Raw genomic sequence first — 25,875 nt, 5'->3', positions numbered from 1 at the left:
ACAAGAAATTATATTTGTATAGTGCCTTTCATCTCAGGAGGACAACCCAAGATTCCGATAATAATCTTTGCATTTGATATAGCGCCTTATCACATCGTCGAGATGCCTCAAAGTGCTTCACAGAATATATTGTGAAGTGTATTGAGTGCGTATTGTATGGGCGAATGCTGCAGACAATTCAGCACAGCACAATTATGGGGAGGGATTATTACCCCAGGAAAGTGACCTGCCAATCGGCTAACAACTGGGTTCCTACTTACTGGTGTGTGGAGTAAGGAAACTTGCCCACGGTTTCACTCTGACTGGGAATCGAACCCAGGTCCTCTTGTTTGCGAGGCGAACCGTGCTAACCGCTATGCTACGGGACTACGTAAAATATCAATGCTCTTCCTGCCATTAGCTAAATGAATGCCGAGCTGGAATCAAACCGAAGACTTTTGGCTGATGTGTATGATTCAGCTCCTCGCAGGGTAAATGTGCTGAGTGGTGGGGAAGCCCCCTTCACCAGGAACTGATTTCCGCCTCAGCAATGCTGAGTTCGGGTCAGTGACCTGGAGAAGCCTGAACTGTAATAACAGTCATGTGGAGACAGAAATATTCACACACAGCTCTCAGTCTGCACATTCAGTGTCTCTCGGGGTGGTGCAGTATAGTGTCAGTGTCGGTGGGAAAGTCTTTACAACAATTGCCGAAATTTTAAGACTGAATTTAAGCAATACAGTAAATCTCGCATAAGTCGTAAATCATATAAATGCCTAAATCGTACATTCACCTGAGTCCCATTCAATTTCCTATCAAAACCACTTAGATTTCTTTGCACAACTCGTATTAATCATCTCCTATCTCGTAATGCCGCTGCCCTACATTCCATTACTCTCTGCGCTTACCGGCTGAGTTGAATCGTGGTAAATGACGTCCTGATCCATTGACGCATGTGCACTTACGTGAATCACGAGAAATGTAGTCTTCATCCGTCAATACATGCGCAGAGGAATTGCATTTCCGCCATTCAATGCGATTCCAACGTTGGCTGGTAAGTGCACATACGGTAATGACACTTTGAATCACAGGAAACCAATCTTAACCCATCACTACTCGCGCACTTACTAGTGGTAATAAATTCTGCATGCACGTTGTAGATTATTGATTAAATTGGATTTTCTACGGCCTCCTCGGTTTGCCTGCAGCTCGGACTTCACGTAAAGTCATATTGAACGTTATAGTCCCGACTGATACGACTTATGTGAGTTTTACTGTATTACAATTTAAAAAATGGATTTAGGCTGAACCTTCAGGATCCAGCACTCCCAGGTCTACACTGTCTGTTCACAGTCCCAGGTCAGCGACAGCATGGGTTAGAGACAGAGTAAAGCTCCCTCTACATGTCATCTCCAGTTTAGTTGTCTTGTATGCTGGGCTGAGATCCCACACACAAAGCACAATGTTGAGATCATAATAATAATAATCCTTGCATTTGATGTAGTGTCTTCTTTATCATGTCTTCGATACGGCTCAAAGAGCTTCAAAGAATATGCTGTAAAGTGAATTGACTGGATATTTTGTGGGAGAAACGCGGCTGTCAATTGCGCACAGCAGTGTCCCACAAACAGTGGTGGATTGAGTGACCATATTATTTGCTTATTTATTTTGAAGGGATTATTACCCCCCAGAAAAGCGATCTACCAATCAACTAACAACCGGGTACCTACTTACTGCTAGTTAAACAGAGGTTTGTGGAGTAAGGAAACTTGCTTAAGTCTGAATCTGTTTATTAAGGAATCTTTTGTAGCTCCAGGACAGAGCAGCATAGGGATATGTTATGTGTCCCAGAGTGGATATGGAGATTCCAGGCTGCCTTCAGCTCCTCTCTGTATCATGTCCTGTGGGGAATGATGTGACAGGGGGAGGTGGGGGGGAAAGAAAATAAAAACAGTATGGAGGTCATCAGAAGTTCATCTATTTTCCTGTTGGCCAAGAATGCTCGGAGCTTATGGAAGCTTCCAGAATTGGTGAATAGGTCGTTCATCAACGACAGAGTAAACTAGCTTATTGTAAGCAGCAAGCGGCTGGGTGGGGGGATGAAGCACAAGGTTCGGGGCTGGAGTGCGAGCGAGCTGAGCTGGCTCCATGTTTGTTTGGCAACGGAATGCAGGACCCGAATCCATCCTCTTTGACCATCTCTGGTCAAGTTCCTGAGCCACGCGCATCTGCAGTACTCCAGCGCACTGCTGATGATTGCACAGCCAGCCTGGCTCAGCGGCAGGACTCGGAACAGCAGATAAACAGCCAGGAAGTGAATGACCCAAAAAAGTTTTTTTTTGTTTGTGGCCATGACAACAACAACTTGCATTTATACAACGTCCTTCATGTAGAACAGCGTCTCAGGGCGCTGCACATTGTCAGGATGGACACAGGGAGAGGAAGAGGGAGGAGGTGACCCCTGGTGCGGTCGAAAAGGTGGGATACAAAGATAATCGGAGGGATTGAGGTGAGAAATTCTACAGGTAGTCGCAAAGGCAGGGATTGGGAACTCCCTGCGCCCTGTTCTTTGAGCATAAGGGATGGGCAGTGGAGTGGGGCCCAGGGATAAGTAGGGGGAAGAAATTAGCCAGTATGTGTGGGCACCAGTGTATAGTGTGCGTGTGTGTGGGCAACGGGTAAGGACAGACACATCCTATGAGTGTATCTCACACTCACACATACACACTATACTCTACACAGTCATACACACATATAAGCATAATTGTCAGCCAAACACACCTACAAATGCTCTCCATTCACAGACCAGGCTATTCAGATGTGCTTTCTTTGTTCAGTCGGGTGTGGATTGGGGGCAACCATTGAGATCACTGTCTGACGAGCTTTCCCGCTGTTTGTCCAGCTAGGACCACCCTACCCGTTAGGGCTTTGGCTTGCAGGGTTAACAGGAGCTGAGTGGGTGGATTGCCTGCTCCCAGTGACTGACCTGCCTTCTCCAGGTGAGGACAGATGTATGCTATGTTGACAAGCAAGGCAGGGCTGACTGGCAGGTTCAGAGTAAAACATTCCCTCAAATGAGCAAGGAGGTATCTTGCCTAACGGGACAATCCGGTTCGTGGTGATGCCACACCTGACCCAGCACCCGCAGATAGCACCACAGACAGTATGACTGTTTGCGGGACACTGCTGCGACATTCCCAGGTTCTTAACAGGAAATTCGGATGTCAGAGGGAACTTTACTCAGTTTCTAACTTGTGCTGTCACTGACCTGGGAGTGTGGACGCACAGTGTAGAGGGAGCTTTATTTTGTCTCCACCACTGGTATTGCTCACATTAATTATCATGTTAAACGTGTGTATGTGAATATTGGAAAGCTGCCAATTCCCATTAAGCGAAATTCTCGTCCCAGCAGCGGCAGCTGAGTCTGGGCCGACGGAACTGAATCCATTTGCCATCACTAATGTTCTCAGTAATTCCTCTTTAATTAGCGACAAGGCTTTTACCCACTTAAAGCATTTTAATGTGTCCAGTGTGGGCAATTCAATCATTTTAATTAACTTCCCAGAGAACCTCTTCCAAACCGCCCTGTCTCTTGTGTCTATAAAATGCTGTGTACAGTGGTGTGTTAGATTGGTCACATAAGTAAATGCTTCTTCAGTCATCAATCTCCTGTTTAGAGGAGATGCCATTAAGAAACCTCCAGTGGAGCTCTAATGCTGGCTCATGTGGCACCAGTTATCACTGCAATTCAATCTCTTTAGGTTTTACTGGGCTGTGGGGAGGAGGTAGATAAAGTGGGAGGATTGGAGAGGTGGGGGGGGGGCACTGGGTCAGTATTGTATTTTCTGTGACACTCCAGCTCTGTCACTCGCACTTCATAAATCTGCTGCTTCTAAGTGCTTAAGTGGTGCGTCCTAACAAACACTGCATTTCCCTCATTAATCTGCTCTCACTTCCTCTTCACTTTCCTCTTGGAGACTGTTGCCTCTTGCTCGGACTTTTGGCCTGAGAGAATAATAATACACTACTAATAATAATAATCCTTACATTTGATATAGCACCTTTCACATCATTGATCGTCTCAAAGCGTTTCACAGGATATACAGTGTAATGTAGTAACTCTAATGAGAAATAATTTTCTCAGGTGGACGTTAGATCACACAGTGCTGTTGGGAAACAAGAAGGGAGTTTCTCTCTCCTGGTGTCCTGGCCAACAATCCCCCAAATAAAATTGGTCATTTACGTCATGGCTGTTTGGTGGGCAAAATGACTGCTGCATTCCCCTATTAAAAACAGTCACTACACTTGACGTGTGACTCCTGAAATGATTTGGGGGTGACAAGGTGCTATCAAAATTGCAAGCAGTGCTTTCTCAAGACTTAGAGTCACATAGTCTAAGATGACACTTGTTGGAAGTGATTAGATGTTAAACTGAGATCCCGCCTGCCTGTTCAGGTGGATGTTAAAGTTTCTCTCCCAGTGTCCCGGCCAACATACAGTCAATTCACGTTACAGTATATTTTGTGAAGCGCATTGAGATGTCTAGAGGTTGTGAAAAACGCTATATCAAATGCAAGGATTATTATTATTATTATTAACATACCCCCAAATAAAATTGGCCACTCACTCTACGGCTGTTTGTGAGACGTTGCTGCAATTTTCTGCTGCATTTCGCCCACAAAATACACAGTCACTCCACTTTACAGAATACCCTGTGAAGCGCTTTGAGACGTGTCAACGATGTGATAAGGCGCTATATCAAATGCAAGGATTGTGTCCGAACGGTATCAAACAGGAAAAAGGATGCAGCGATATCACCACCTAGAGTTACGTTGTGGAAGTGACGCTGGGAAATCAACTGTTGTGACAATTGCAGTTAATCGCTGCATCAAATGAACAGGAATAATCTCAGAGAAAACAGAAGTGCTGCAGTTTAACACAGCGGCTCCCTTTTAATGGAGATCTCCCGGTGACCTGTGGACAGCTTGTCACTGTGACTGCGTTGATCTCTGTTGCTCTGCTGGCTGCATCTTCCCCCCTCAGGCTGACACAGCAACTAATTACTGTATCTCTCTCTTATCTGCGGGTTTAATCGGAGCCTCACTGCTCCGTGGGTGGTGGAGGGGAGTCTGAAACTCCTGCTGACAGCTGCTCTGAGCTGCCTGCACCAGCAGGCTCTCTGCACACCGATGCTTTCATAATAATACCAGTAATTCCTACGTTTGATATATTAATAATAATCCTTGCTAACTCCTTATCACATCATCGAGACGTCTCAAAGCGCTTCACAGAGTATATCGTAAAGTGAATTGACTATATATTGTGGGTGAAACACGCAGCCAATTGCATAGAGCAGTGCCCATCAAATCTACTTCTCCAGCTGTGACTCCAGGTCCGCTGATGTTCTGTCAGCTTGTCTGTCAGACATCGAGGCCTGGGTGAACGCAAACATCCTGCAGCTGAACGTCGATAAGTCGGAAGCCATACTCTGCGTCTTCTGTTTCATTGTCTTCTGTCTTGCGGCTCTGACCTCCTCAATCTCCCCAGCCCTAAGACTTACCGAACCTGTACGTAACTTAGGCGTCAGGTTTGACCCCCAAGCTGTCCTTCCTCCTCCACATCCAGTCCCTGACCGGGACCACGATCCTCCACTTCCGTCACATTACCTGACTCCGTCCGTAACTCACCCCCAACACAATCCAAAGCCTCATCCATGCCTTTGTCACCTCCTGCCTTGACTATTCGAATGTCCTCCTCGCCGGTCTCCCCAGCTCCACTACCCACAAACTAATTCAGATCTCTGCCTCCTGGATTCTCACCCACACTGAACTCCGTACCCCCATCACGCCAGTCCTCGCCAGGCTCCACTGGCTTCCTACCACCAAACGGATCAACTTCAAGATCCTCACACTTGTACGCAAATCTCTTCATGCCCAGGCACCTGCCTACCTCTCCGACCTGGGCATTTGCGTGTATTTGGGGGGATGTTGGCGTATATGTTGGGGAGGGCAGTGAGACCCAGTAGGGAACGTGAGCGCCAATGGTGGATGCCATACCAACATGTTGACCAGAGAGTTTATTTACGTATCTAGCTGCACCCAGGGTTTTTGCAGGGCTGGAGTCCTGCAAAGAGAGAGGAGAGGAAGAACAGGATAGAAAAATCAGTCTAAAGAAAAAAATGTTTTAGAACAAATCGTATTATCATCAATCCTAAGCCCTGTGTGGCGGAAAGGGTTAATTTCCGGTGCCGGTGGTGAGCGCGCTATCTTGTTTCCTTGAGGATGTTTGGAAGGAGCCGCGAATGAGTGGCTCCAAATGACAAAGAGTTACTTGGAGATAAGAGATCCCAATCTCTTGCTGCAAAAGGCAATTAACTGGGAGCAGTTGCACAAAACATATACATGATAGTAATTAGCAGCCAAATTAATGGGTTCCTTTTCCATCAATGAGCTGTGAGTGTAAGCCGCTGTGCCTTGGCTGGTTTCCCGAAGCATCGCTCTCTGGGCTGCAGGGGGCCATAGGCAGCTGCCACCAGGAACCTCACAGGCTTCCCACATCGCAATGGCCTTCAGTCAGCCCACATTACACCACAGCACCGGGTAGAGACCAAGTAAAGCTCCCTCTACACTGTGCGTCCACACTCCCAGGTCATAGAAACAGGAATAGACTATTCAGCCCCTCGATCCTGTTCCGCCATTTTATAAGATCATGGCTGATCTGTACCTCAAGTCCAATTACCCGCCCTTGTCCCATATCCCTTAATACCCTGACCTAACAAATATCTACCTCCATCTTAAAAATGTGAATGGTTCCAGCATCCACAGCCTTTTGGGGGAGAGAGTTTCAGATCTCCATTATTTGGATGAAAAATTGCCTCCTAATTTCACTCCCAAATGGTCTAGCTCTAATTTTAAGATTATGCAACGTTGTTCTGGATTCCCCTTATAATTGATCTGTATCTACCCTATCGAATCCCTTTATTTTAAAAACCTCAATCAGTGACAGCATGGGTTAAAGACAGAGTAAAGCTCCCTCTGCACTGTCCGTCCACACTCCCAGCACGGGTTAGAGAGTAAGATAAGATGGGAAAGCTTAGTAGGTGATAAAGTTTTGTTCTCTGTGAAACTTGCACTGTTTAGTTGTACCTCTGTGAAGTTGGGGTGAAGGTGTTTGTAGACTGTTGCTGCACCCCATGTTAGGAGAGACATTATAATATAATAATAATAATCCTTGCATTTGATATAGCGCTTTTCATGTCTTCTCGACGTCTCAAAGCGCTTCACAGAATGACTGTAAAGTGAATTGACCGTATATTTGTGGGCGAAACGCGGCAGCCAATTGCGTACAGCAGTGTCCCACAAACAGTCGTAGATTGAAAATGGCCAATTTATTATTGTTTTGATTTTTTGGAGGGATTATTATTAGGCGTATAATAATAATAATTATTATTATTAACAACAAGATTACATTTGTTTTCACGTTGGAAGGATGTCCCAAGGCGCTGAGGACGTCCCAAGGCGCTGAAATAGAATGAGGTGATTAATAGAAGGAGGTGAGCAATGTTATCCTAAACCAAAGCCTGTGGAAAGCTCCGAGGAGGAAGACATGTCCTATTTATAGCTTAATACCGATTGATCACGCTCTTGCTTACGCTATGCTATGGGACTCCACCAATTGAGTTTGTAGTTAACAGCCACACAGCGCAGAGATCTTAAAGCTCACCGCCGTGTCAGTATTGTTCCTTTATAAGGGGACTGGTGGGAGGTGGGGGAGGGGAGGGAAGGGAAGGGGTCTGCCATCTGCTTGTGATGATGGACATGTTTGGAGATTAGAGTGCAAGTTCCGGTCCGAGCAATGGAAGGTCTGTGATGAGACAGAGCGACATCTGTCCACAGCTCATCCAATACATTCGGGACACAGTTCACTGGTTTCCAGGATTACACTCCAGCTAATAACATCTCCTAGTCCTCCCTGTTCTTAATCCTGACAACATGTTAATAGCTATAGTGTGTGATACTAATAGTGACATTGCTATAGCGTGTGATATTCAGTGGCTGTTTTTGTTGTTATAATAGTAATAATCTTTGCATTTGATATAGTGCCTTACCACATCGTTGAGACGTCTCAAAGCGCTACACAGACAATACTGTAAAGTGAATTGACTGTTCTTACAGTAATGAGATTAATTGTTTGCAGGTCTTGGTTTTCCCTGGCTTTCCAATATAGGATGTGTAGATGTTACTTTAGCTAAATAGCAGGAGCTGATTGTGTGATAATTTCTGAACTATCACTGGCCATAGTGTCTTTTCACGTCGTTGAGACGTCTCAAAGCACTTCACGCAATATACTGTAAAGTGGATTGATTGACTGTGTACTTTGTAGGTGAAACGCAGCAGCCAGTGTGGGGAGGAGGGCAATAGATACAGTCAACGTAAGGCAATTTTTGTCCATTAATTAATATATTAGTATAGTACAATTATTTTTTGGGGGCTAGGCTTTACCTCGGTCTGTCACTACACCAGGAACTATCGATGATCCTGACGGGAGTGTGTGTGTTTTTCAGCTGTTACAAATTCTGTTTCATTCACAAACTTGTCAGTTCACAGGGTGCTTGTAGTGAACTGCTGGTTCCCTTCGCAGCAGTGAGAACACCATAGACAGGCTCATTATACCATCGCTGGCAGCCAGCGGCGGCCTGTTTTAACACGCTGGGCATTGCTCACTGCATTGTGCTGCACAAAGCCTTAACAAGGGAAGTGATGGGGTGAATGGGGGTTTGAAAAGGATTGAGTTTGCAAAAAAAAATTAAATTAAATACAATTAATTTGTAAAGCTTCCAGCATTCTCCCCACTAGCTACACTCACTCAGACAGCCTGCACACTGACAGCCACACATTCCCATCCTGTCGTTACACTGCGCTGCTCTGTCGGAGGTGCCGTCCTTCGGATGAGACATTAAACCGAGGTCCCGTCCGCCTGTTCCAAGTGGATGTTAAAAATCCCATGGCACTATTCGAAGAGAGAAAGAAGCTTCCTTCTCCTGGTGTCCTAGCCAACAATCCCCCAAATAAAATTGGTCACTCACTTCATGGCTATTTGGACATTGTTGTGAGCAAATTGGCTGCCAAGTTCGCCAACAAAACACACTAAACTTTACAGTAAATCTTGTTAATGTTTTGCCCACTAAATACACAGTCAAGTCACTTTACAGTATATTCTGTGAAGCACTTTGAGACTTCTCGAAGATGTGAAATACAAGGATTATTATTTATTATTATCACACCCAGGCACAGGCCCGAGCATTACATGCTTCTGATGGAATTCTAGTTAAAGCTCCGGATTGTATAAACAGCGGGATAAGCTTGGCCTGGGTTACGCAGCCTGTCATTAAGAAGAAGCGAGAAAACCTGACTCAGAAACAGCAGCAAACACCACATGGCTCCTTGTGATGACAAATATTCAGTAACTTAAAGCACTGCTGCCTACAAAATAATAGGGTCTTTATACTGCAGCCAGCACTGATTCCTCAAGTAGGAATCCACAGACTGGAGTCTTATCAATAGCCGTTGAGCAGTTTAGAAACCTTCACATGAAAGATGTTGAATCATTAGGATTAGCCCTCACTTTGTTACTAGTTTACAAGGTTACTAGTTCAATTGAGGATGTCACTGGGTTATAAAGTAACAAGTTTAGTTATTAATGTCATTAGTTTATAAAGTTACCAGTCAGTTTACAGTGACTATCATCCCTGAAGTTGCAGGGGTGGGGGCAGTGGTTGGTAAACGGGTCTCCTCAGGGCTGAACTGTCAGGACCTGGAAGGGGAGACCAGTCACTGGTGGCAGGGAATCCTCGCACTCAGCTCCTTTTAACCCTGCGGGCCAAAGCCCTAACGGACAGGGTGGTCCTAGCTGGACAAGCAGCGGGGAAGGACGAATGACAGACAGTGCTCTCAATGTGGTTTTAGCTGGTTATACTCCAGCAGTACCCCAGCTTACACTCTGGACACCCCCAAGTTTTGTCTCTTGCTGACCAGCTCTAGGGTTTAGTGAGCAAAGCATATACCTCCTTTCCTGAGAAGGGTCCAGGTTATTTTTTGAGCTTCTTATCTCTCTCTGTGGCCACTGCTCGCTGCCTCTGTTTGAACACAATTAGCTCTTCTGCAGCTCAGTTTATGTAAGTGGAAGCAGTGTTTATAAAGGAAGCCCCCATCTGTGGCGTCAAGCCCTCCCTCTATCTCGAAGCACGGGGTTTAATGCACGACTGAGACGTCAGTAATCTCCACACACAAACCAGAAGGCATATCTTGAAAGAGCCTCCCTGGGATCGAGTGATTATATACATATACATATATATTAAAAATAACGAAAGGCTGATTTGATTTGTTGTTAATTAGCATGATAGCAGGCCAGGATTTATTCAGTGTCAAGTTATCCTTCCACTAGCTGACTGCCAGGGCAGCGAACTGTTCCTCGGTAATATCCGTGCTTAACGCAAGCCTTGTCTCCCGTACGTTAGCTGCTGCTAAAGGATTTGAAGAGAGCCCCTGGCTGGCTGTTGAGCATGTGATGTCTTGTTCTGAACGCATCTCTCTCTCTCTGTCTGTGCAAAAGGTTTGATGTTCCACCTCGTCTCAGCCTGTCGGATCATTTTATTATTAATAATAATAATAATATTGCATTTCATATAGCGTCTTATCTCATCTTGAGACACCTCAAAGTGCTTCACAGAATTTTATTGTAAAGTGGATTGACTGTGTATTTGTAGGCAAAACTCAGCAGCCGGGTGGGCACAGCAGTGTCCCACAAAAAGACGTGGATTGAGTGACCACAATTTTTTTTGGGAGATATTATTCCTCCTGGAAAGCGATCAACCAATCGACTAACAACCAGGTTCCTACTTACTGCTAGGTGAACAGAGGTGTAAGGAAACTTGCCTAAGGTTTTGCCCTGCTGGGGAATCAAAACCGGGTCCTCTTGCGAGTGTCCAGCCACTACACTACAGGATTCCACACAAGGCTGTGGATACTGGATCGATCAAATTTTCAAGACTGAGGGGATAGATTTTTCTTAGGTGAGGGTATCTATGGAGCAAAGGTGGGTAAATTAAGTTGAGGTACGGCTCGAGGGGCAGAATAGCCTACTTCTGATCCTATGCTCCGATGTGTTCCTGCCATTCTGAAACCCAGGCTACCAAATTGTGGTTGGATTTTCACACACTTAAGACGATCCTAAATTACAAGACAAAATGATCTGACAAGGCTCGAGACTGGGGTGGGGGGGGAGAGCGGGCAGTGAACCTGATGGAAGGGGAGGCAATTCGGGGCGTGCCAGCTCCCAGTACCAGCGTTTAAACGAGGGCTTCCCGCTGCCAGGAGCCAGCATGTTCCGAGATGGGAATCCTGAGTAAATGTAAGGGTCGTGTATTTGGCGCTGTGTGATGCTCTTATTTCCAAGATATCACTGGGGGATTTTGGCATCCAGCGTCTTGCATTCAAAGAAGCCATTGTGCGAGTCTATTTTCCACATCCTCCACAGTGACATTATTTCCAATGACCTTTTGCACTTGTTACAAGGACCCAGAGACAGAATGGCATCACTTGGACTAGAGTCCTTGCAGCCTCACAGAAAGGCTGATTGTGGCAAGCTTGGCTTCACACAACGCTGTGGGCCGGGTGTGTAATGCCTTCTATTGCAAAGACGTGAAACTTATTTTCCGCTCCAGGCTTTTTAAATGCTGTGCGAGGCTCTCCTGCTTTCAATACCATCAGTTGTGTTACAAGGCTTCATTGTTGTGCTGTTAAATCATTGAGTTTTGAGAGGGAGGGGTGGGGGGGGGGGGAGGGGGAAGCTCCTCAAAAGAAGACATCTCAGAGCTTGTTTCTGACCTTCTAGAGAAGAGAAAAGCATGTAATAATTCACAACATCTTTTATTCCTAAATACAATATAGATGAGCTGCAGTTGTCTTGGCAACAAGTAAGGATCGTTTGTAAAATTGCGCACTGTTAATCCTGAGTTTGTGTTTCCTTTATAACTGTATTTTGGTCAGCCAGATGCTTGTCATACTGCTCAAGGTCTACGTACCAAACTACCTAAGCATGGAAATTTCCCTGTATCTGGAACGGAATGCACACTCTTCCCCTGGAGGCATGCCCCTTGCTTACTTAACCCTGGAAAGTATTAGGCTGAGGACCCCAGAGTGTGCGTTAGGGGGTAACTGCTGGAGTCTAATCAGCTAAAAACAAACAGCTCGCCATTGAGAGCAAGCTTTCTTGCTGCTTGTCCCTTAGGGCTTTGGTTTTCAGGGTTAACAGGAGCTGAGTGGGAAGAGTCCTTGCCTCTAGACTGTCAATGAGGTGTCAGGATGCAGGACAGTAGAGGGTGCAAAAAGCAGGAGAGGGATGTCATGTTTCTCCCAAACCACAAATTGCTGCTTTGGAAAATGTTGCAAACCGAAACCACTGAAGGAAAGGTCTTGATCAGATTCCGTAGGAGAGCTCAGTGAAACCCCAGCTTCAGCTGAGCCTGCTCTCAGGCCCTCTCCAGTCAATAACCCCCGTCAAAACCTGACAATATTACATTTCGTGGAGTCCTGCAGCATATTGGTTAGTTCTCTCGTCTCGCAAGTGAGAGGAACCTGGGTTCGATTCCTGGGTGGAGTGAAACCTTAGGCAAGTTTCCTTACTTCATACACAACTCTGTTTACCTAGCAGCAAGAAGGATCCCGATTGTTAGTCGATTGGCAGATTGCTTTCCGGGAGAAATAAACCCTTCAAAAACAAAATCGTCCAATAATTTGTTCACTCAATCCACAATTGTTTGCGGGATACTGGCTGCCGTGTTTCACCCACGAAATGTACAGTCAGTTCACTTCACAATATATTCTGCAAAGCGCTTTGAGACGTCTCAATGACATGATAAGGCACTAAATCAAATTCAATGATTATTATTTCTATTTTATTCACATCCTACCCACTCACCAGCTCCCTTCCACCAACTCAGCCCAGCTCCTTAAAAGGACCGGCAGAGACACACAAGAAGAGACCACCTACACAAACAGGTAGAGATATATGCACACATCCTGGCTAACAATCCCCCCAAATAAAATTGGTCACTCACTCCATAGCTGTTTGTGGAATACTTCACTAGTAAATCCTGTGAAACACTTAGAGACGTCTCAACGATGTGATAAGGCGCTATATCAAATGCAAGGATTATTATATAATAATTAAATAATTAAAAAATAATATACACTTAAGTTGGAGACTGAGAGACACGCGCGCACACACATTTTCCACTATAAATAAATAAAATGGGGGAGCGTGCTCTGTGTGTGATTTCAGGATCAGAAATAGCCCATTGTATACAACACGATACCGGGCAATATTAAGGAAAAGCTTGTTTTTTTTTGGTTGATGTGAAGGATTAGGGCAATGGTTTAATCTGGGCGCTTGCAGTTTGTTCCATCCAGCCCGCTTCAGGCTGTCCTTTTCCATACACAAGCCTCTCATTTATAGATGGTCGGGTTTTCAATGGATCAAACGATTCAAGATACTTAGCTAAGGAAAAGAGGATTTAGTGACAGAAGCGATTAGACTTCCAGCCTGATTTAGATGTTAGTAAATGAATGCTCCAATGGGCTTTAAAGGAGGTGGATTTTGCTGTGTGGACAGCTTTCTTCAAACTGACGGGATTGAATAAACAGAAAGCTAAATATATTGTGATTATCTTCAGTCCTCATCTAAGTCTTTTCATTCAAAATTTCATTTGTGCCTTTTAAAGGTTTAGATTCTTTCAAATGTCGAATTTGGGAGTGAGTGGAGGAGGGGGAGTGAGGGATGAGGCCAGAGGAGTGAGATGGGCCTTGAAGGAGGCAAGGGAAGGGGCGAGTTGAAGGGGCTTTGGGATGGAGTTTCAGAGGGTGAAGCGCGCAGGGTGGGGGGCGTGGAGCGGGCCAATACCTACAGAGCGAAGGGAGCGGACAAGTTGGTGATGTTTTAAAAGGTCGCAGAGATAAAGTGCTCAGTGGCTGACATGTCTCCTCTCCCTCTCCCCTATGTGCCATCTACCGTAGGTGAACACTGACTGCAGATCATGGTGGCATTACTGTTGAGGTGGCTGAAATGAACTTTAAATCATCCTTTCCGCTGGTGGCTTTGATGTTGCTTGCAATTGGTTAAACGTCTCATCCGAAGGACGGCACCTCTGACAGCACTGCATTGGAGTGTCATCTTAGACTATGTGATTCCAAGTCCCAACGTGATAAGGTGCTACATCAAATGCAAAGAATATTATTATTATTATTATTCAGCAGGGAACTGAGGATCATGGAATAAAGGGGTCCTTTTCGAAGTGTTTAAAGCTTTGTGTGAGGTGGCAGAGCTAGCAGGTTATCAGATGAATGAGTGACCACACGTTGGTGAAGCGAATGGCAGATTGCCTTGAGAGAGGTATGTTTCAAAGAGAAAGGCACAGAGGTTGAGCATGCAGTCTACTGAGAGGATGCAAGCCCTGAGGAAGGAAACCATGTAGGAATGCCATCGTTTGTATTTTTACAAGGTTTCCCTTGAGCGATATTCCTGATTCCTAAACATAGACAACATTGAGCGTTGTTCATCACCATAAATAACTTATGAAACATTTACATTCACCACAGCAACAATTATAATAATCTTTGCATTTGATATAAAGGCTTATCATGTCAATGAGAAGTCTCAAAAGCACTTCACAGAATATCCTGTAAAGTGTAGTAAACAAAAGGCAAAATACTGGAGATGCTGGAAATCTGAAATAAAAACAGAAGTCGCTGGGAACACTCCCAACGCTGAGTCTTCCCAACGACTTATGATTTTATTTCTGTAAAGTGTAGTGACTGACGGTGACTATAAACCGGATCTTGGTGGGGAAACTCTCTCTCAGTTTGAACAACAACACATTGCATTTATATAGCGCCATTGAACCTGATCTTGTGAAGCTCTGGGCTAATTCGGGAGGGGAGCGGAGTGGGGGGGGCAGAAAGAGTGAAATTGCACTGCAGAGATGGGTGTATAAAAAAAGCACAGGGCTGTTTATGTACACAAAGTACATGGGAGTTTAATGATTGACTAGGGTTTAAATTGGGGCTAAACGCTGGTCTCAGATGGCTACGATCTGGCGACAGTGTTAATGAGTGATTTAATTGAAAGTGCCAGCAGTGAGGGTGTGAATCGACCCAATGGTTTTCGTCAAGAGTCGTTGTTCTGTCCACTCGAAAGAGGAAGGTGGAGAGGAGTTTGGAGTTTGTGGATCTGATTTTCTCCATAGACGCCCATGACCCTTGAGCTATTGCACAAATCGGTGTTGTTTGTGGTGTTTTTTTTATGGAGCTGTTGTATTCTGATCCCTGCCGCAGGGCGGGTTGCTCAATTCCCCTCATCCAATCGCCTGCGCTCTCGCCGAGGTCAGTGTGTGTGTGTGTGTGTGTGTACACTGCCCACACTCATTGCTGATCGACGCTGACGGATCCCAAAGCGCTGGCCTCCCGTCTTCCGGCCTGTCCTGAGCAGCTGAGCGCTGTAAATGGCAGGGTCGGGCCCGTAAAACTTGGCAGGCAGCAATGGATGACTTCTGGGCCCTGCGTCCCACGTATGGTAGGAGCTCTCTCAGTAACTTGTATCTTTTCAGGCTGGACTAGCTATGGCCTCCTGCTTGTCCCATCATGTCCTCCGCTCCACCATCGGTAGCCGCGTTTTCAGCCACTGCTTCCCGAAACTCTGGAACACCCTTCCTCAATCCCTCCACCTTGTGCCCTCCTTCCCCATCTTCAGGTCGAACCCGAAGACTTTCTTCTTCGACTGTGACTACGGTCACCTGCCCCCTTCCCCCAGCTCAACGACGTGGTCTGCCACTGTCAAGTGCTCTGGGACGCTGCCCTGTGTGAGGGGCACTGAATGAACGCAAGTTGTTGTGGTTGGTGGTGGCTGATGTGAGTGGATTTTCTTGGTGCTTCAGTGTTCTGACTGGGCACTAACATCCTGCAGGGAAACATATTCTCAACCGGGCAGCGAGATGGTCAGCACCTCTGACTCTCTCTGTTGAACCCCCAATGAACAAGTGGAAAGGGAGGCTTGCTCTTGTTTATTGAAAACTGATGGATTGTTTATTGATGTGATAGTGACTATCCTCCTTGGGAGGTGGGGGAGTGGAGGTAAGTATAGTCTCAGTGGAGCTGAACTGGCTCCAAGATGACATGTTTGTCAACGAAATATCGTAATTGAGCCAGCCTTCTGTGACTGTCTCTAGTCCTATTCCTGAGTCAGGCAGTTACGCAGTGCTCCAGGTCACTGCTGATGACAGCACTGTCAGCCCGGCTCATTGGCAGCACTTAGAAGGGCAGACCAGTTACTCGGAGCAGGGAATCCTCCCACTCAGCTCCTGTTAACCCTGCAAACCAAAGCTAGAACAGGTAGGGTGGTCCTAGCTGGACAAGCAGCAGGAAAGTTTGCTTGCCAATGTTAGCAATGGCAAGCTATGCTGTTTTAGCTGGTTAGACTCCAGCAGTTACTCCAAAGTACACACTGGGGTCCCCAATCGTTGGTTCTTTCCATTCTGTGATTAATACTTTCCGGGATTAGGTAACCAAGATGCGACCCTCCAGGGAGACAGTGTGCATTCCATTCCAACAATCTCTCTCTGGAATTTCCATGTGTAGGTGAAATTTTTTTTGATACGTAGTTAACCCTAACCCTGGGCACTCCTCTTAATATCTCAATCGCAGACTATCCAACTTCAAAGTGATAAATTAGTGCCCTCTCTGGACAGACCCCTATCCTCTCCTGGATAGCTCCCTCGCCATGACTGAAAAAACCTTTTGTTTTTTTGCTGGTTAGCGTTACACCAAGCAGCAAATGGCGATGCATTGGGATGTGAGAGTGTGGTGTGCATAGGTGTGGAATCCCGTGTAGATTATGTACACGTTGTGTCCATACAAGGATTGTGGCGTTCAGTAGCGTAGTGGTTAGTGCACTCTCCTCATAAGTGAGAGGACCTGGGTTCAATTTTTGGGCGGGGCGAAACATTACCATTAAGTTTCCTTACTCCACACACCTCTGTGTACCTAGCAGTAATTGGTTGTTATTCGATTGGTGGATCACTTTATGGAGGTAATAATCCCTCCCCCCACCCGATAAATTATCACTTAATCGACAACTGTTTGTGGGACACTGCTGTGAACAATTGGCTACCGCGTTTTGCCCATGAAATACACTCAGTTCACTTTACAGATATGCTTTGAGATGTATGAGCGATGTGATAAGACACTATATCAAATGCAAGACTTATTATGTGTGTGGTGTGGAATGAGGTGTGTTTGCAGGGAGCTGGGCTCCCAGTGAAACCAAACACAAGGGTGTGTGTGAATGAATGGCTCAACTCATCCCATACCCTCCAACAAATTTCCACTTTAGAGGAGTTGAGGAGGTAAACACAGCCAAGCGCATTCATTAAAAAATGTCTCACAATCTCTCCTCCCTTCCCCCAAAACCACCACCACCACTCTCCTTATCTAGTGATATATAGGGCTTTCGTCCCACTCCCTCAGGATCCCATGGCACTAATCAACAACAAGGAAATTGCATTATACGTATTTATATATTGCACAGAAAAGCTGAACGACTGCCGATGGTGAGGCAGGGACATAAAGCAGGCCATGAGCCCCCAAGCAAAATTGTTCGTTGACTTCATATCTGTTTGTCGGTTTCTCTGCACATATTGGATGCTGCGTTCTCCTACAAATACACACACACTACAGTTCACAGTGAATCCTGTAACATTGCTATGTACAGATTGAATGCCACATACGTTCGCCTACAAAATTCAGTCACTGTACTTGACAGTAGTTAATGTGAAGTGCAAGGGGATAGTTTGACACCGGATCAAATACAAGGATTATTGGAACTTGGATGGATGTGGGGCGAGATAGTTAGTGGTCTGGGTCACCTCTGGCCTGGAACCTGTCCCTCCCCCCCCCCCCCCCCACCACTGCCTCTCCCTCGTACAGAACAGTGGCTGCCAGAGAGAATGAGCTAAAGATACCTTTGGCTGTGTAGTTTGGCGGCCCCTCATGTCGGGCAGGCTAGAGGAGGCTTTGGCAGCCACCGAAGGTTGGTCATGGCTGCGTAAACTCGAGCATCGCAAAACTGTGTTAACAGAGAGACACCCCATATAGTAACAGTAATAATCCTTCCATTTATTACAGCACCTATTACATTAGGAGGACGTCTCAAAGTGCTTCACTGTAACATGCAGTGTCTGTGTATGTTGTTGGCAAATTCAAACCAGCCAATTTGCACATAAACAGCCATTAAGCAAACAACCGGTTTCATTTTAAATGAAACAGTAAGTAAGATTCCAAATGGGATTTCAAGTAACATGGGTTACTTGGAATACTGCTTGACTTTTTATTGAGCACCTTCACCTACAAATTACCCGGTCACTACGCTTTATGGTGAATCCTGTGAAGCGCTTTGAGACGTCGATGAGGCAGGTGCATTACCAAATGCCAAGCAAAGTACAAGTCCCGTGGAGTTCTATAGCACAGTGGTTAGAGCACACACCTCGTAAGCGAGAGGACTTAGTTTCAATTCCTGGCCAGGACAAAACCTTAAGCAAGTTTTCTTACTCCACGCGCCTCTGTTTACCTAGCAGTAAGTAGGAAACCGGTTGTTAGTCGATTGGCCAATCGCTTTCTGGGGAGTAATAAGATCTTAAAAAAAATTGGTCTTTCAATCCACCACTGTTTGTGGGACACTGTTGTGCGCAATTGGCTGCTGACTTTCGGCCACAAGATACACAGTAAATTCACTTTACAATATATTCTGTGAAGCTCTTTGAGCTATCTCAATGACATGATAAGGTACTTTAGCAAATGCAAAGCTTATTATTATTACAAGTAATAATAACTAGTTACCAGTATAAATAATAATTACTTATTATTATCATTCTCCTCTGGGTTAGAAAGTGAGAGAGAGATCTCCAGTATGGTTGTTCTGGAATCAGTTTTCTTTGTAAATTGGAAGAATTTGCCTTTTGGCTGGCCTGTGGCTTTGGAATGCTTGAAACTATGAAGAGGCCTTCAACAGTTGAACCTGCAGAGCTCTGCCTTGGCTGTTCATCTTATAATCTTTGCAAACTGCTTTTATCAGGGCCCTGGAATGCATCGAATATAGGAACATAGGAACCGAAGGAGGCCATTCAGCTGCTCAAGCCTGCTCCGCCACTCTTTTAGATCACGGCCGATCTGTAACTCAATTCATTTACCCGCCTTTATTCCTTGATACCCTTACCTAACGGACATCCATCGACCTCAGATCTTGAGTCGCTTTGTCTGACATCTGCCAACCTGGCGCGATGGTAGCTCTCTTGCCTCTGAGTCAGAACGATGTGGGTTCAAGCCCCATGTCAGAACCTGGAATCACAGTCTTAATTCAGGATTGGGGGAGGGGGTTTGTTGCATTGTCGGAGATGTCATCCTTCAGATGAGACGTTAAACCGAGGTCCCGTCTACCTGTTCAGGTGGATGTTAAAGATCCCATGGCACTATTGAAAAAGAGTTTCTCTCTCCCGCTGACCTGACCAACAATGCCTCAGGTAAAATTAGGCACTCACTCCACAGCTGTTCGTAGGACATTGCTGTGTGCAACTGGCTGCCACATATCCCGACAAATATACAGTCACTAGCGCTTTAAGACATCCTTCTGACATGATAAGGCTCTTTATTAAATTATTATTTGCCTGTGCTTTCCATCTCTTCCCTCCTTCCCCCATCTCCTGCTCTGCTCAGTCCCTACTCCATCTGGCAGTGCATTCCAGATCGTAACAACTCTCTGGGTAAAAATATTTCTCCTTGTCTCCCCTCTGGTTCTTTTGCCAATTATCTTAAACCTATATCCTCTGATATCGACCTACCCGCCAGAGGAAACAGTCTCTCAATATCTATTCTGTCAATTATAAGATTTGTAAATAGTGAATCTCGAATTTATCATAGATGATCCTCTAAACTCAGCATCGGGCTCCGCCACTGTTAAGCGCTCCGAGACGCCATCCAGCGTGAAGGGCTGTATATAAATGCAAGCAGTTGTAGTTGTTGTTGTTGTGGGAAACTTGTTGAGATGCTTTGTCCCGCGTGTGCTATATGTATGTGTGTACTGTGTACTGCATTGCGTGTAATTCTCCGCACTGTTTTCCTGTGACAATCATCAAACAAAAGCGTCACCAAAAAATCAATTTGGAAACAAATCAAAGTCAATGATTTTGAAAGGACTGATTACACAACACTGGCTCAGGAGCAGCTCATCAGGAAATGAAGTTTCCTATGTTATTGGTCAATTTTAATTTCACCACTGTTTCACTGTGCACACTCATCAGCTCTGAATTAGATTCAGGCCTGCAGCTCACTCCCAGGATCAATTATTCTATATATAACCCCTCCCCCAACCCCCTGATTATAATAATAATAATCCTTACATTTGGTATGGCACCTTATCATGTCTTAGAGACGTCTCAAATCGCTTCGCAGTATATACTGTGAATAGACTGCATTTTGTGGGCGAAACGCGGCAGCCAATTGCGCACAGCAGTGTCCCCCAAATGATCGTAACCTGAGTGATCAAATGATTATCTTTTTTTTAACAATTGTTATTGAAAGCTATCCGTCAATCGACTAACAACCGGGTTCCTACTTACTGCTTGGTAAACAGAGGCGTGTGGAGTAAGAAACCTTCCTAACTTTTCGCCCTGCCCGGGAATCAAACCAGGGTCCGCTCGCTTGCAATACGCTACAGGAATCCAGTCCTGGATTAGATTCCAGCCTATAACGCACTCCTGGGACTGGTTATTTTATATAGAACCCCCCACAAAGCCCTGGTTTGGCGGGCTCTGTAAGAGAAGCTTGAGGGACGATATGATTGCGTTTTTTAAGATTCTAAAAGGACTAGATCATGATAAGCTGTTTTATCTTGTAGTGAACAGTAGAACCACAGGACACGGCCTGCGATTGAAGGGGGGGTAAATTCAGAACAAATCTGCGAAAACTTTACTTCAGTTAGCGAGTCGTAAACATACGGAACAGGCTCCCTTGATAGATTTTGTTTAGGACATCTTGGGATACAGTATATAGGGACATGACATGTGCATGCGACTGCCAGGATAATGGAAGGCGAACCGGATGGACCTTGGTCGTCTTCATCTCGCAAATTCTTATGTTCTTGTGAGACCAATGCTCTTGTTATGTGATTACGCACATGCAGCCAGTTTTGGAAGCTTCAGGCACATGCACAGTGTATGATATGCATTAGCGAGAGAGAGAAAGCTACAGAGAGACTGGATGTGTAGAAATACCCTGTGCTCATCCTGTGCTGAGTTAAGCTGTCCTGACAGCCACTGCAGAACTCAGTGTTCCATCTCACAAATATCAATTTGAAACGTCCATTTACTCAGCACAACAAGTCTATTTTTTGCCTGCCCGCTCTGCTTGTGGGATTTGAATATTGAGGCTGTTTGCTGACACCGGATGCAGGCTTCCCTGATGAATATTATTACTGTATTGTACTGCGTTCTTCGGCCTGGCCTTCACAGCAACATGTCAGTGATCCACTGCGTATCTGGGTACCCCAGCCTAATCGGAAAATCAAGAGATGGAGTAAACAAGAGCATAAACACAAGCTTATGGTGTTTTATGCTTTTATTTATAGGGCTGTGAGTGGAAGATCCCAAAACTCCAACGGCCTTAACCTTTATGAATATTTTGTGCCGTCCTTGAGGGAGGTAAAACGCCTTGGAGTTGAGCTGGCTCTAAATTTACGTGCTTGGTAGTGGAATGTCAGAATCGAGTCAACACTCTGACCGGTTCCTGAGCCAGGCAGGTCCAGGGTATTCCAGGGCACTGCTGATGACAGCACAGACAACCTGGCTCATCGGCAGGACTTGGCAGCAGGGAATCATCCCACTCCTCTCCTCTTAATCCTACCCATATATATATATAGTATATGTATATAGAGTCGCTGGTATGACATTCTTAACTGAAGAACGAGCCATTTGTAAATACTTTGTCAGTGAGGCGCCAGTCACTGGGGGCAAGGAATCCTCCCACTCAGCTCCCGTTAACCTTGCAAGCCAAAGTCCTAATGGGTAGGGTGGTCCCCGCAGGACAAGCAGTGGGAAAACTTGCCAGACAGCGTAATGGCAAGCTTTCCAGTTTGATAACAATAATCTTTGCATTTCTTTTAGCTCCTTATGTGGTCGCGATGTATCAAAGTGTGCTGACTGTGTATTTTGTAGACGAGTGCAGCAGCCAATTTGCACACACAGCAATATTCCACAAACAGCCATGGATTGAGTGACCAATTTTATTTGGGGGATTGTTGGCCAGGACACCGGGAGAGAGAAACTCGCTTCTCTTTTCAAGTTGTGCCATGTGTTTTTTAACATCCAACTGAACAGCCAGATTTAACAGCCTAAACAGCAGGACCGAGATTTAAAGTCTCATCCAAAAGGAAGCACCTCTGATAATGCAGAGCTCCCCCCAGCACTGCACTGAGGGTCAGCCTGGATTGTGAGCTCAAAGTGCCATCAGTGGAAACCCATAAACATCTGAGCATCAGCACAGACACGATAGGGAGAGAGCAAGAAGTGGGATGAGAGTGGAGAGCTCCACTATGGCTGAATGGCCTGCTCCTGTAGTGTAAAGATTCAGCGATTGTGTTGCTGGTCTCTGGGCCTGGGAGCACTGACAGGAGCTCAGACAGACTTGCCTGTGATAGCTTGTCCCCAATTACTGGGGTCGCACACAGCAAGTAAAGTGCTGAGGGAGGTGTTTCCCACCGTGTGTAAGTAAGTCTGAGATCTGCAGTCACTGTCTGTGTCTGTCTCCAGCGCAGGTACGGCTCTGTCATGATGCTTGTCCAATTAACTCTAATCTCTCAATGATGGTGTCAAGCAGGGGGTAGGGTGGGGGGTGGGGGTTGCGGGGGGATGGTGATAATAATAATCCTTGCACTTTTGGTACATAAGTCACCTTTCACATCAGAAGGACATCTCATAGTGCTTCACAGTATTTACTGTGAAGTGGAGTGGCTGTGTATTTTGTAGGTGCACACAGCAATGTCCCACAAACAGCTGTGAAGTAGTGCTACGGGATCTTTAATGTCCATCTGAACAAGCAGATAGGACCTTGGTTTAAACTGTCTGGGTTCTGTTTTAGACTCACTGTCTGGGTCAGGACTTACACTGAAGCCTGAGCTGAATGTTTAGAATGCGCTCTCCAAAGTAACTCAAATCAAACATAAAAAGCTGCCATTCACCTCCTCTCTGCCTCTCGTCCTTCATGCTATCACTGTGACATACACTCAACACTCTTCAACACACACAACATACACACACACCCTCTCCCGGAACTGCAGTGGACAGAGGGATAAAGGGCAGTGTATCCCGGGAAATTGCCTGTGAATAACTCTGCTCCCTGCACTCCACTTAGCAGACGGATTGCTGTGAGCTAGGAACCTTTCACCAAGAATCATAGTCTTCCCTGTACGTTTAGGAACAAGTGTCAATGAGGTTTAATTTAGAGACATGATGTTGTGAAATTCAAACGTCACAAATTATTATCATTTATACATGTCAACGTAGTTATTCACGGAGGCTCAGCCAGGTCTTCAGAGGTTAGGGAGAAAGGGAGTTTCTCTCTCCTCACGTTCTGACCACCAACCGTCCCGATCCCATAGCATAGTGGTTAGCGTGCTCGCCTCGCAAGCGAGAAGGCCAGGATTCAATTCCCGAATAATAATGATATTAGTCCTAATTTGCAGGGCAAAACATTGGGCAAGTTTCCTTACTCCACACGCCTATGTTTACTTAGCAGTAATTAGGAATCCAATTGTTAGTCAATTGTCGGATCGCTTTTCCGGGGTAATAGTTCCTTCAAAATAAATAAAAATAATTTGGTCACTCAATCCACAATCTGTTTGTGGGACACTTCTGTGCGCAATTGACTGCCATGTTCTGCTCACAAAATATACAGTCAATTCACTTTATAGTATATTCTGTAAAGCACTTTGAGACATTCCAAAGATGTGATAAGACTCTATATCAAATGTAAGGATTATTATTATTATTATTAGAGAGAAAAGTCAGCTGTCTGTGAGAACTCCCGGGCTGAAAGTTCTCAATGACATCTCAAATGAAAGGATTATTATTATAAAATCGGTCTCTTGCTTTGTGCTTGTTTGTGGGACGTTGCTGTGCGCAAATTGGCAGCCATGTTTCATCTACAAAATACGCAGTCACCACGTAAAATGAGCAAACGCATGCATTGGGGCACGTGCCACTTACATGCACGGTTGATCAAGTACAATTACTCCTGTCTCTAGCGAAAAAACGGTCCAATATCCAGTCTATCCTGATAATCTTGTAAACCTACTCTGTACTCTTTCCATTGCTGCTATAGTGCAGTTTTGGGGGTAATAATACAAATTCAAGTCTATTTGTGGGATATTATTGTTCGCAATTGGTTGCCATGTTTGCTCCACAAAATACAGTCAATCCATTATACAGTATATTCTATGAGGCATTTTGAGACGTCTCAACGATGTGACAAGATGCTATATCAAATGCAAGGATTATTGTTCTTCTTGTAGTGTGGAGACCAGAATTCGATACAATACTCCAAAGGTCTTAAAGAAATTGGCTGTAAGTGGAGGTAATTACAGATCAAAGTCTGTGAATTTGGGTTTTCCAGGCCCCAAGAAATGTTAACCCCCGGGCAGACACACGGTTTTTGTATGAGGAGCCAGCAAGGACTGTGCCTTTAAGAGCGTGTGTCTGTTGGAGCTCAGTTGAGTTGTGCTGCTTTGCTGTGAGCGTATGATCCTGGCCTGACGTGTGTGTCAGTGTCAGTCTGCCTCCCAAACAGGCAATGACACATGGTAAGACGGACCAAAGCTGGGCTCCATCAAACAGCAGGGCTTGATCGCCTCTAGCAGATGCTGCCTGCAGGATGCTGAGAGGACACTGACCGAACGGCAAGTTAGTGGCTATCAGCGAGGCGATGCTGCCTGCATGCCTTCAGCAGCGCACCACAGAGCATAAATATTTATCACAGTGGAGCAGAGAGCCAGTGCAACTGGACTGAAATTCCTTCCCCTCTGCTCGGAGTTGTGTATCTTTGCCGGACAGGATGAGCTTCGAGTGATTCTAATACCTGCTTTCGCTGTTGTGAGTGATTACGCTCCCAGCCACGTCGGGCAAAATGTATGGGAATTATCATCAGTTCATGAAACTGCCTCTCAGCTACAACAGTGAGTACGCTGGCAATCTCTCTCTCCTGTGTCTTAACACGCGCTCCTAGACAACACTAACTTTCAGCCTGGCCGTTCTCTCAGAAAGCTGGCTTTTCTCTCCTTTTAATAATAATAATTATGATAATCCTTGCGTTTGATATAGCGTCCTATCATGTTTTCGAGACGTCACAAAGCGTGTCACGGGATATACGGTAAAGTGGAGTGACTGCGGATTTTGTGGGTGAAACGCGGCAGCCAGTTGCGTGCAGCAGTGTCCTGCAAATCAGTCGTGAAATTACTGACAATTGCTCAATGTTATTTCGATTGCCGCACATTCCCGCAAGCGATGTGTTCCCCCCCCCCCCTCCCAACTCTCTCCGTCCCCCAGGACACACAACATACAGGCAGTGGTTAGTGGCTGTCTCCCTCCCCGTCACACTCTTTCACACTGTGCTGACAAACGGAGGGAAGAGGCAGAGAAGCCTGCAGGGTTTGGCTCACTCACGCCCGATAATTGAGTACTTTTAGCTATAATCTGCTCCCCTGAGCTGTGTGTTGGCGAGCGGTTAGAGCGTGCAGACAGTTAGC

General features: G+C 45.6%; 1 protein-coding gene across 2 annotated transcripts in view; it reads left to right on the top strand.

Annotated features, from left to right (window-relative positions):
* LOC103184778 (retinoic acid receptor RXR-gamma-B) overlaps positions 1-25,875 on the top strand; it is a 66,173-nt gene that overhangs the window by 949 nt on the left and 39,349 nt on the right. The window contains exon 1 of one of the 2 annotated variants that reach the window (XM_007902959.2): positions 15,477-15,606. The exons of the other annotated variant lie outside the window; for it this stretch is intronic. Coding sequence (XP_007901150.1) covers positions 15,573-15,606 — 34 coding nt within the window. The 5' untranslated portion in view covers positions 15,477-15,572. Of the gene's footprint in view, positions 1-15,476; positions 15,607-25,875 lie in introns of those variants that run through there. 2 annotated transcript variants of the gene reach the window in all.

This window comes from Callorhinchus milii, unplaced genomic scaffold (assembly GCF_018977255.1).
Source record: "Callorhinchus milii isolate IMCB2004 unplaced genomic scaffold, IMCB_Cmil_1.0 Scaffold5, whole genome shotgun sequence".
In the NCBI taxonomy this organism is placed as follows: Eukaryota; Metazoa; Chordata; class Chondrichthyes; order Chimaeriformes; family Callorhinchidae; genus Callorhinchus; species Callorhinchus milii.
This window is presented reverse-complemented; position numbering and strand designations above follow the sequence as displayed.